The sequence below is a fragment of the Sander vitreus genome, chromosome 8, assembly GCF_031162955.1.
Source record: "Sander vitreus isolate 19-12246 chromosome 8, sanVit1, whole genome shotgun sequence".
In the NCBI taxonomy this organism is placed as follows: Eukaryota; Metazoa; Chordata; class Actinopteri; order Perciformes; family Percidae; genus Sander; species Sander vitreus.
Window position 1 is genome coordinate 18,928,916 of NC_135862.1, and position 12,715 is coordinate 18,941,630.

Here is a 12,715-nt window from a genome sequence, read left to right on the forward strand (position 1 = left end):
TCGCTGTCAGCATTCATGCACTCTGCAGGCTTTATGGCATGTGTCTCCCAGGCTACGTCTCATTACATGCAGTCACTGTAAAGTATGCACATACTGTACATGCATTTCTATCTGCATATCTAAATGTATGGATTTTTATCGAAGGCAGTACTGGAGGACCCACCAGGAACATGCATGGAGTATACTGTTAATACTGTTATTTAATACTGTTATTAAATAATCAAGAGTTAATATGAATAATGTGCTAAAATAAGATTTTTGATCCCAAAAAGATGAAATGCACCACCAATGAATTTTGAACAATTATAAATAAAGGTGACACAGGGAGGTTACTGTGGATCTTGAAAGATTGATAAATCCTTTGAGTATTTAATTTTTTGTCTGACCGATATACAAGAGTCACCTGTCCATTTCTCAGCTTGTTTGTTATTGTTTGTTTCCTTGGTTACGGTCAAGGCCTGACTCCCTGACACCTTGGCTTGACCCAGACAGTCATTTGGTGAACGCTATATGCTAACACATTAGTAGCAGGCGGCACTGTGTCCTGACTCTGACATTTGACTCTGACATCCAACTCTTTCTTTAGTGAATGGAAAGGCCAAAAAAAGCTGTGCTCCTCTAAGGTCCAGTGCTTATTAACCTGAAAACAAATAAAAACCTCTCTGACATAAATGTTTGTGGTGGCATGTTATACCTGCTGAAAGATTGACCGCATCAACAGAATAATGCAAACCATCCAGGTTGGTTTTAGTAACACTGATTAGCGCCCTTGGGCTATTAATGTGCTCCGATCCTGTCTACAACTGCAGTGACTGACATACCTGATGCAGCTTTATGAAGGCAATGAAAGTGGAAAAAAACTGAGCTATAAATAGATATTACAAATACTACAATGCTGCAGTACACATAACTTCACTCTGCACACCCTGGCCACATATTCTAAACCTTTTATCATTTAATATCCAAGAGTAATAGAATTATTAAACTTTAACATGAAAGAAAGTTGACCCTAAACTTGTGTTGGATAATACACTCAGTTCTTATGCTGACTTCAGAGGATTTGCAGGGTCTGATAAGGAACTAATAAGATTAGAAGTACTTGCATTTGGGTTTTTTTTACACCTCAGTATCTCAGTGGCCAGGGTCACTTGTTTTCTGGGGCTCCCTGTGTTTGAAGTTGTACAATTGAGCCCTTTAAACGCTATGAATGGTGAATGTTATTTCTGCTGCGGCTTCCTGAAGATGCTATCCTGTCTGGCCTACTCAAGTGTCAGTTAAGCCAGCAGTTTCCACTAGCTGGGTCCTGGTTATATAGTCTACGGGTTATACGAAGCCCCATGTTTCAAAATATTTAGGTTATTTCATTTGGTTTATTTCAAGAGACATTTAATAGCCGCAGAAAAAAACTGTTTGTTACTTTTGTATGTACTCCTGGTTTCTAAAACTGTGGGCTGTGACCCCAGGTAGACACAGGACGGGTTCTGGAGGTTCCCCTTGTGACTAGAATAGCCCCGTGATTTCATGAATGAGGGACCTGCAGCCAGGGTGAGAGACTTCATTTCTGAGTCGACTCTGGATCTGAAAAAGTTATTGGACCTTGCTCTGAATAAAAAAACGACTGAGGACTTTGATGTGGGATATTTTAAAAAGGCATTCACTTACAATTAAAAAGATTTTGTAAGGCTACCCCTTTGCATGGAAATCACTGCTACAGTGAAGTGAATGAGTATGAGAAGGACAGCAGCAGCAGCAGCAGCAGCAAGTGTCATCTGCTCTTCCAACTTGGGGAGGGCTTTGGAGTTTAAAATGGTATGAATATGATAGCCATCGGTATAGCTTATGCAAGTGGAGATCTGTATGCACCATTGAAAGTTGACAGTTCAGAGGCACTAATCTGACAAAAGGACTGTGTAAATCAACGATTTTGGATATCAACAAACAAAATTGTTGGGGAGCAAAAAGGGGACATTGTCTCGGGCGGCTGCATGAGAAAGCGGGTTGGGAGGACGCAAAGGCAAAAGGGCAAGAGGAAGCCACCAAGGAGGTGAGTGACGGATTTACCCTCGGAGGGGTGAAACATGACTGTGGTGTCCCAGGAGAACCACGACGACACTGTGGTCGTAACTCCTTTGTTGCAAGATGCTGCTGACTTGGAACCCGCGGACCAGGAGTGCAGCGAGAGGGTGGTCATCAACATCTCAGGTCTGCGCTTTGAGACGCAGTTAAAGACCCTCTCCCGCTTCCCGAGCACGCTTTTGGGAGATCCGCGTAAACGGATGCGTTTCTTTGACCCGCTGAGAAATGAATACTTCTTTGACAGGAACAGGCCGAGCTTTGATGCCGTCCTCTATTATTACCAGTCAGGAGGGCGGCTTCGGAGGCCCGTAAGTGTACCTGTGGATATTTTCCTGGAAGAACTGAAGTTTTATGAATTCGATGAAGAAGTCATAGAAGTTTTCCGAGAAGATGAGGGCTTATCGAGGGAAGAGGACCGCCCGCTGCCAAACAACGTGTATCTACGCCAGCTATGGCTCCTGTTTGAGTATCCAGAGAGTTCAGGACCTGCTCGGATAAATGCCATTGTGTCAGTTATGGTTATTTTAATATCCATAATTATATTCTGCTTGGAGACTTTACCCGAGTTTAGAGAAGTCCCCGCAGTGCCCGACAATCACGCCAATGGAAGTGCTCACGCAGCGCCCAGTCCGTTTACAGATCCGTTTTTCATGGTGGAGACACTTTGCATTGTGTGGTTCTCCTTTGAATTCACCATGAGGTTTCTCTCCTGTCCCAGTAAAGCAGCTTTTTTTAAAAACATAATGAACCTGATCGATGTTGTGGCTATAGCTCCTTATTTTATCACCCTGGGCCTTGATCTGGCAGAGCATCAGGGCAGCAGTCAGCAGGCTGCGTCATTGGCCATACTGAGGGTCATCCGTCTGGTCCGTGTTTTCAGGATTTTTAAACTTTCCAGACACTCCAAAGGCCTCCAGATTCTCGGCCAAACGCTTCATGCAAGCCTCAGGGAGCTGGGACTGCTCATATTCTTCCTGATTATTGGAGTTGTTTTATTCTCCAGTTCTGTTTATTTTGCAGAAGCAGAAGACCCCGAATCTGGATTCTCAAGTATACCTGATGCATTTTGGTGGGCTGTGGTGACAATGACCACAGTTGGATATGGAGACATGTGCCCCTCCACCATCGGGGGGAAATTCGTTGGATCTTTGTGCGCCATCGCCGGAGTGCTAACCATAGCTTTACCTGTCCCTGTCATAGTGTCAAATTTCAATTATTTCTACCACAGAGAGAACGAGGATGAGGAAAATGTTCAGTACGTACATGTGACATGCGGGCAGCAGCAGCCCTCCTTAGGTGAATGTGATTCAAACAAAAGTAACCTGTCGCTTTCCAAAACAGAGTCCTTTCAGGAAAGCGACGACTTGGAAACTTTGACATATCCAAACGTAACCCCAGTGGAGACATACACAGGGAGACTGTCAGACGTATAAACGTTGCAAGACGATTTTATTTCTGGTGAGTTGTCTTCCAGTGGACTTGCTTACAATTTAGGCTCCATGTCGGATGCTGCAGTTGTTTTACGCAAGCTGTGGTTCCCAAACGTGGAGCCTCAGATAAAGATGAGGATTGTCTTAAGGATTGTCTTAAGTTCACCTTACTTTAATTCACTAGATGGCAATGGATTTGAAGGGGGTGCAAATCAATACGTGGGGATCTGTGCACCAAAGCGAGCCCTCACATGAAAACATTTGGGAACCTCTGGGGTACGCATGGGGTATTTGAAAAGCCATCAGCAGTAATTCAATCTATGAAGGGAAATTGAAATAACCAAAGAAAAATAAATTTGGAGATGTTTTCTTATTTTTAATTCCTCAGTTGAGTGTATGTTTTTTATTTCTTTTTTTATTTCTTTTTTTTTTTTGTTTACGCACGAACCAAACTATGTCTTTAGACTGTTGCGAAAATCACGTAGCCTCTTCTCAAAGTACCTAGGCTTTAAATAAAGTAGAAGAGGAGAACTCGTGACGCACCAGGCGACCAGCTCTGCATGGAGAAGCTAACAAATCTTACAATGAGAGATAGAAATCATTGCCGACTTCATTTTTCTTTGGAGCTTGTAATATGCGTCTATATGAAAGTGATCACAACAAGTGAGCTCTGAGCGCCACTCTGTGGATGATAAATATTCCTGCAGATAACACTTCTGCTCAGGCTTCATGTGAGTTTGAGTATCTTTGCACTGTTACAGCTGGCCCGACTGATGTATGCATAAGCCCCAGAGATCATGCTCTTTGACTCTGTATCGATGATTGCTCAGCAGAAGCCTGACTGCTTCTCTCACTTTTAACATAGTGGGTTGTTTTCTGCTTACTTGCAGGAGGCAGACGATTATCTGAAGCTTGTTACTCCTTCACAGTCGCAGCAAAATACAAGCATGGGATTCTCTTCTTCTCCAAAGTATTGGATAGCCTACAGAGACCTCATGGAGGAAACGCTTTGAAAATGTTCAGTCTGCCTTAATGGACATTGTGTGTATCATCATTAGAAAAAACAACATTCTTTTGTGCAGGCTTTATTAATGACCACGCTTTATTTGTATAAAAAGCCTGCGTTTTGTAATTCTGAATTGTCCCTTTTCTTATGCAGCTTTTAATGCAAAGTTGGAGTCGCAACTTGCCTCTGGGCTGTTAAAAACATTCGGATTGCATTACAGCTCGCTGTACACAACACCACAGCCCCAGCCATTACAATGCAATGTCTGCATGGCACGAATGCATTATGAATTTTAAATGTAATTAAATATTTATTTTTCTAATTTAAACATGTATGTGAACTTAACTTAATCATTTTTATAAATAAATTTTGACTCAGAAAATATACTACCGCTCGTTATTTTTCACTCTCAGTATACAGATCAGACTCACAGAAGGCAAACAGCAAGTCATTGGTGTAAAGAAAAATACAAATCCATGCCCTTAATTAATTCAACACATTTTATCACTTTTGGTGCTGAATGATTAAAAAGGCGCAGAACCAGCTGTCCTGCCACAAAACCAATTAACTTAATAAAATGTCATAGTGATTGTATGGGGATTTATTTGGCTGGAGGCACATTTTAACAGATTAAACATAGGTCTGATTACATGATTTTGTGTTGTTGTGGTTGTAGAAAGTCAGCTCTACCCCTCAATGTATTTTAAGGCCCCGGAAAACCATCCACCTACATACAGGCCCTCAAAGTCAGCAATTACTAAATATATTTATTCTTTACGATACTGTATCGTAGTGATGCTGGTGTTTGTTTTGGGAATTGTAGTTTTCTGTGAGGTGTATCAATCATCTGCGCTGTCCATGGTGCTGAAACTTATCCTCTGTAGAGCCAAACATTCCTGCATTTGTCTCAGATCTGTTGTGACTTCTGGAGCCATTTGTAGCGACGAGTGTTATAACTTAGTCAGTATCATAAATGATCAGATATTGAGATGCATCCTGGATGCAAGAACCCCTGATGTGATGTTCCATAGCTATGAGATCTGCAAACACATTGTTGACGATTTGTATCCTTCTTATTGCTCACTAGTAAAATAATTTTGGTCTCACATTTAACTCAGATATTGACACGTCTAACCGTGGAATCCTTAAATCCGGGAGTGATGGAATGAAAAGATTAATCTCTCACCATTTGATGGATTGATGATAGGCTAGTTTTATAAATTATTAAACATCTCAGATGTTACCCAGTGTGGATTTAGAGGTTTTGTTACATGCTGTCCTTTGCAGTCTGATTGCGCCAGTGCTGGCACACAAGCGCTCTTGTTTTTGTGGTGTGTGGAGAACTTCTGGCGGCGTGCTTTAGTAGAGCCGGTCTGCATTGCGTCGAAACCCCTCCAACTCCTCCTCCTCCTCATTCTCCTGCTGCCTTTCCTTCCCTCTCCTCTCCCCTCCCCTCCTCTCTTTTCCTCACCTCCCCTGCACTTGCATGTGAAATGCACAGCAAAACTTGCTTAACATTGTGGATAAACCATTTGGACCTGGCTGCTGCACTTGACTCGCCCTCAACTATCCGTTTTGGTTTCTTTTATTCTGCTCTCCGAGCCGCGCTGAAACACATTCTGCCCGTCATCCTGTCGCAAAAAGCAGCAGATTTCTGCTGATGCAGTGTTGTCTGGAAATGCCAAGGGCTCGCTTATTGCCCCTTAATGTATCGCCCCCCTGAATTGCAGCGCAAGATTTTTTTCCTGCGGTATAGGCTACTGTAAGCTGTCCATACCACCGTGCCGCCGCTCAAGCAACTACCGACGCTGCAGCTTTGCCTTTCTCTCTTTTCGCTCATTTTTCATCTCTGTCTTTCCTTGTTAGACTCACCTGATTTTCATTTTGTCTTATCTTATCTTGCTTTATCGTCTAAAGACATCGTAAGGCACTTTGTGGCGGACACAGTTAGGATGGCGATGAGCACAGTAAGGCTCTAGGCTTTTTTTTTTTGGTAGGTGCAATGTAAAGTTGCCACATGACGCCCACTGCTGCCCTGCCGTTGGATGATTTTACTCGAGGATAAGAGCATTCAAGACCTTTCAAGATCAGCCCACGTAAGCCTCGAAACTGCTGACTTATACAATAATGATATCGGTTAGATAATTTTCTTCTCAACAGCTGTTGATGCAGAGATAATAGACAACTACTGTATTGTTTTTCAATCTTGCAGATGCATTTTTTTGCCCTGCAGTAGGCCTGATGTAAGCATGTAAAAACATCAGTTGGTGTGATATAAGTATCAGATGTTATGCCAGAAGATGTTATTCAGGATGCTTAGAATAGCGTAGGATACATCGTTTAAGACATAGAATCACAGCATTTGTGTTAAACTTAAATGAACATCCGTATAGAAATATCATACGAGTGTATCAGAAAAAAACAGGATAAAAAATACCTATAGAATCACCTATATAAGAATGTAGAAAATACTGTGTAGTGGAAGAAAATCTGAAAGGTTATAAGTGTCTATATTATAGAAATGTCATACAAATTCATCATTTTGGTAGTGTTTTTTTTTTTTGCTTTACTACTGGTTAACAGCACTAATTGCAGGTTGAGAGAAGTAAATAAATAAATAACTGCAAAAAATGCTGAGCCAGCAATATCTTGGCAGTTTGATCCCATTATTTTCTCTCTCTCTCTCTCTCTCTCTCTCTCTCTCTCTCTCTCTCTCTCTCTCTCTCTGTCTCTCTCTCTCTCTCTCTCTCTCTCTAAGTGACAGAGGCAGCAGTAACAACAGCAGCAGATGCACTGGATAGCAGCAATGGTCAAGTCAGCGAGAGCCGCAGTGGAGCCGCACTAAGGCAAAGCAGCCAACCAGCCCTCTCATATCTGGGGACGTCTCCAACAATTTAAGGGGTGTGGGAAGCTGAGGAGTGGAAAATTTGCCCCAAACCTGAATGCCTGCTCAGTCAGACTAACCGGGATCCCAACAAAACTCCTCCTACTCATCCCCCTCCACCTCCTCCCAAAATGACTGTGGTAGCAGGAGATAACATGGACGATACCTCGGCTGTCCCGGGCCACCCTCAGGACACCTACCCCCCAGACCACAATGACCATGAATGCTGCGAGAGGGTGGTCATCAACATAGCCGGGCTTCGGTTTGAGACACAGTTGAAAACTCTCTCCCAGTTTCCAGAGACGTTGCTTGGCAACCCGAAAAAGCGGATGCGGTACTTTGACCCTCTGAGAAATGAGTACTTCTTCGACAGAAACCGCCCCAGCTTTGATGCCATCCTCTATTACTATCAGTCTGGCGGTCGGCTGAGAAGACCAGTGAATGTCCCTTTGGATATGTTCTCAGAAGAAATAAAATTTTACGAGCTGGGAGTGGATGCGATGGAGAAGTTTCGTGAGGACGAGGGTTTCATCAGGGAGGAAGAGCGTCCTTTACCTGAGAAGGAGTTCCAGCGTCAAATTTGGCTTCTCTTCGAGCACCCGGAAAGCTCAGGCCCTGCGAGAGGGATTGCCATAGTGTCTGTGATGGTAATCCTGATTTCAATAGTCATATTTTGTTTAGAGACTTTACCACAGCTGAAAGAAGACCCAAGGGGTCGAATGATAGCAGTTGGGAACACTACTGTTTATTATAAGCCAAATATCCTCACTGACCCCTTCTTCCTTATTGAGACACTCTGTATAATCTGGTTCTCCTTTGAGTTGATTGTACGCTTTCTGGCGTGCCCCAGCAAACCGGCCTTCTTCAAGAACATGATGAACATGATCGACATAGTGGCTATCATCCCTTACTTCATTACACTCGGCACCGAGCTGGCCGAAGACCCAGAAAAAGAGGGGGTGGGGGAGCAGGCAACATCTCTGGCCATACTCAGGGTAATCCGTCTGGTCAGGGTGTTTAGGATCTTCAAGCTGTCACGACACTCCAAAGGACTGCAGATTTTGGGGCAGACCCTCAAGGCCAGCATGCGAGAGCTTGGATTGCTGATCTTCTTTCTGTTCATTGGAGTCATCTTGTTCTCCAGCGCTGTCTACTTTGCTGAGGCAGAGGAGGAAGGATCCTGCTTTGGCAGCATCCCGGATGCATTTTGGTGGGCTGTTGTGTCTATGACAACTGTGGGCTATGGGGACATGGTCCCCATCAGTATAGGAGGCAAGATTGTAGGATCTCTGTGCGCCATCGCTGGAGTGTTGACAATTGCACTCCCTGTGCCTGTCATTGTGTCCAACTTCAACTACTTCTACCACAGGGAGACCGAGGGAGAAGAGCAGGCCCAGCTGCTCAATGTCAGCAATCCCAACATCCCCTCTGAAACCAACTCCAGCCGCCGTAGTTCATCCACTGTCAGCAAGTCAGAGTACATGGAGATTGATGGAGACATAAACAATAGCATCGACAACTTTAGGGAGGCAAACCTCAGAACTGGCAATTGCACTATAGCCAACCAAAACTGTGTAAATAAAAGCAAGCTGCTTACAGATGTTTAGACATGTTTAGTTAGTAACTTTGGGATCTCTATGGGACTGTCATATGTGGAGTAGACCATCAGTTAGGAATGCTTCATTTACCTCCCCAAAGCGCTCTATGGCATTAGGCCTACAACTATGCTCAGCTTTATAGAAAGGAAACAGAAAAATCAAAGCTCTTAGAGTATATGACAGGTAGATAGAATAATTAATTCTTCTGATCCTACAAATATAAAGGTACATCAAAAAGAAAACATCAACTATTACGCATATACACGGCTCCCTGGAGGAGAACACACTGTCCTATCAGATGAAGGTGTGACATTAAAATCTTATGCATGGAGTACAGATAACATTTCAGCAAGTTGCACAATGCACCAGAAAAGTCTGCAGAGACATGCAAGCACCTGCAGCCAAGTGGTAAGCACCAAGAAGTTAGGTGACCCCTGCTCCCTCCTCCTCGCTCCTCTCTCCTCTCTCCCTACAAATGAGATCTACTATTCAGCAAAGCACCTTATGGGAGGAAGACTGATCTTTCTTGTTTGGATGTAAACAGATGGTGATCTACTCGCTTCACGGACATCCGCAATGCTGCTGTTTTCCAGCAGATGCTGTAATTATGATATCACCAAGTGATTCAATGCCATGCCCTTTAGATGCAACACAGCACAATGTTAAAGTGAGCTTCACATGAGCATGATTAGAGACTTTCCATTTTGATATCAGCATGCACAAGACATATCTCACATAATGGAAAGGATGTTCTTTCGGATACCTGGCTCCATCCCCCTCTTCTCATCTGTTTTCATACGAGTGCACTGGATGAGTTTTTAATTTGAAATGCTAATAATTTAGAAGTATAGAAATCGAATGTTCAATCTTAAGGGAACAGTACATAAATGAGATCTTAGCATGAAAAAAGTTACCTGCATTATGGTCTATCGACGAAGGTACTTTTGTAACCTGGTATATTTAATGCATGACATGAGTATTCAGCTTGTTGCAATTCAGGCACTCTGCAGTGCCCTATTGTCAGGGAAGCTAAGGAAATCAAATTCTGGATGTTTCCGAATTGCGATCAAATATATCCAAACCCACCTCGAGGATGCAGAGTTTCTAATTTACAAGTAGTCAAAGATACCAAATAAATATTATCAAAAATGCATATAATTATAATAAGCACCAATTACAGTATTATGTCAATAGTGCAGTGCATGGACCTTCTTTTAACAAGAAAAGTTAACATATCATTAGTCATGCTTCCATTTCCACGTCACATTTGAGTACATATTGGTTTGGAATCCAGTAAAAAAAGGATCAATACCAAATTACACTTCATATTCCAGAGAATTATTCAGACATTATTTGCTAGTGCCTTTATCCCTTTCACCAACAGGACCAGTGAAAGTGCCTCTGTGCACAGTGGGATTTGTGAGGTTGAGCAGAGATGGTTTACCTTGTGTTCTAGTGTTGATACACTGTTGGTCATGATGTTAATGATGCCAGATGAACAAGGTTAAAACAGCAGGTGATTGTGGTCAAAAAACAAACAAAAGATGATCCATGGCTGTTATGCACAACCCAGTTTTCATGCTGTCATGCACTTAATTATGCCCTTAAGCAGCAATGTATTGTACTCTGCATGTTTACCAATCCAATTCAAAAGGGAATCTCCATTTTAAACATATTGTATTTATGTCTATTGTTTTTGTTTGTGCACCATGCATCCTTTCAGGGTCTCTACCTCAGTGAGGTCATTGCAAACTTGCTGCAGAGCTGCAAGCTTCAATGCAGGGCTTCCTATACCATAATGCAAAATGGAACCTTAAGTGTAAACTGCAGTCATGCAACATTGAATGTGAGAGTCCCAAAGTATAGCCTTTACACAAGCACTTAGGACAAATAGTGTACCACTAACGCCGCTCCTTTTGTTCACTTAAAGCTACGCACAATCAGAACATTCATTTGTAGAGATTGCTTGACTCCCCTAACGGGATGAGATTGACTGTTATATGTTGGTTTCTTTGAAACAATGGTATCTAAAGTTACTGTTGTGCCGCTTGAATGTGTTTCAACACACACACACACACACACACACACACACACACACACACACACACACACACGTGTATAATACGGTGTAAACATTTGTTATAGTTTTTAAATCCGTCATCCTAATATCTTTGGGCATTATGATGCACAGCAAAGTGCAGCCTGTTTTTTTGCACAATCATTTTGTTCTGTTGCTTGAAAAGATTTTTTGATAGTGAGATTCTTTTTCTTCTTTTTTACCCTTGATCATACGTAGTCTAATGTTTCTTGGCATATTGTTCCAGACAGACTAACTGCATATTGGACAAATTGTAATGACTACTTGAAAATCTCCAGCTACTGTACATCAATACACTTAGTATTGAGATGAAATCACCCAAATAATAGTAAGATTTTGTAATGTACGGTACGCTCTTTTTATTAATTTAGCACTCTCCTGACAAGGTCCTGTAAAAAAGAAGCTACACTGCAGTGCTACTTGAATGTCATATAGTTGTTTCTGGTGGTGCAATGGCTATCCTTTGTGGTGCTAGTACAGGAGTACCATTGTTGTCTTGTTACCATCACATTTTATTTTGGACAAGACTTTTTTCATTCTCTAATTCTTGTTACTGTTTTGTTATTGGTGGCTGGTTGGTTAGTTTTGGGCACTATCTGTCATTTTATTTGGATGATCTTTGTACTGTACCACTGAAGAGTGTCTGCCTCAGGCGAGGTAAAAATTCAAGAGCCTTGCTAGATGTCAGTAACTTCTCATGAGAGCAAAAAAGATACACATTTGTGTTAGGGATCTTCAATTAGGGTTTCTCATACAGAAGGACATCAATAATACCCAATACCATATATTATAACGCTATATATAGATACAAGGAAATTCTAGTAGTCTCATTAATGCAGCTATCAGGAAATTGTTCGCTTTGTTAATGAGTTTCTTGTACGACTGATGCTTGAAAGTAGTGGTGTGTGTAACATGCACTGCAGGACACAGCTGTAAGTGAGGTGAAGAAAATACAAATGATACTCCTCACATTAGCAGTGCTGCGAGGGCATGTTTGGATGGTGCTATGCATTCAATTACCCAACAGAACCCAACAGAAACATGCATTCTTAACAGCAATAGAAAGACAGATAACCTGTTTCTTAAATGCTTTTTGTAAAAAATAGGAAAATAAATCTATTTTGAATGTCGGAGAAACTGCGATCACTTGACAGATAACTCACAACAGGGCTGTTTATGTACCAATCTCTTACCCTCTGTTCTGTGATTTTGTAAGGTCAGTAGAGTCAAATATAGAGGCTGACATTTTATTGAAAGAAACCTGTGAAAAGTCCAAATATAGGCTTTGCAATAGTGGCAGTCCCCATTTACCACCCAGGTCAGACTGGAGTTGTTTTGCAGTCAGAATCAAAGCATGCTAAAGGGTTCAGTTGAACCTATAACACAGCCCCAAAGGAACAGCCCATAATGCACTTAGAGAGGATCTATGGCTCTATCGTTAGTTCACTAGACTGATCAGCTGTGTGGCAGAAAGTCAGAGAAGGTGCCTACATTTTTTTTTACATATTAATTTGTTTAGCTTACTGTTAGATGTTAATGCTTCTGCAAACAAACACAAGTGAGAAGATCTAAAAAAATGACGACATTAACATAATTAAACTATAAGAAAAAACATGAAATGTC

The 12,715-nt window shown here is 41.9% G+C and overlaps 2 protein-coding genes across 3 annotated transcripts; both read left to right on the top strand.

Moving 5' to 3' along the window:
* Positions 1 to 1,062: 1,062 nt before the first annotated feature.
* On the top strand, positions 1,063 to 3,509 carry LOC144521552 (shaker-related potassium channel tsha2-like). Of its 2 annotated transcripts, XM_078256107.1 has the most exons (2): positions 1,063 to 1,083; positions 2,079 to 3,509. In XM_078256107.1, exon 2 carries the CDS (start codon positions 2,079 to 2,081, stop codon positions 3,507 to 3,509), a length of 1,431 nt encoding a protein of 476 aa, XP_078112233.1. In that variant the 5' UTR covers positions 1,063 to 1,083. The 2 variants fall into 2 exon arrangements, with proteins under 2 accessions (XP_078112233.1, XP_078112232.1); XM_078256106.1 differs by lacking the exon at positions 1,063 to 1,083.
* A 4,018-nt stretch (positions 3,510 to 7,527) lies between these two features.
* LOC144521554 (potassium voltage-gated channel subfamily A member 1-like) lies at positions 7,528 to 9,003 on the top strand. Its single transcript, XM_078256108.1, has one exon. It carries the CDS (start codon positions 7,528 to 7,530, stop codon positions 9,001 to 9,003), a length of 1,476 nt encoding a protein of 491 aa, XP_078112234.1.
* The last annotated feature ends 3,712 nt before the right edge of the window (positions 9,004 to 12,715 follow it).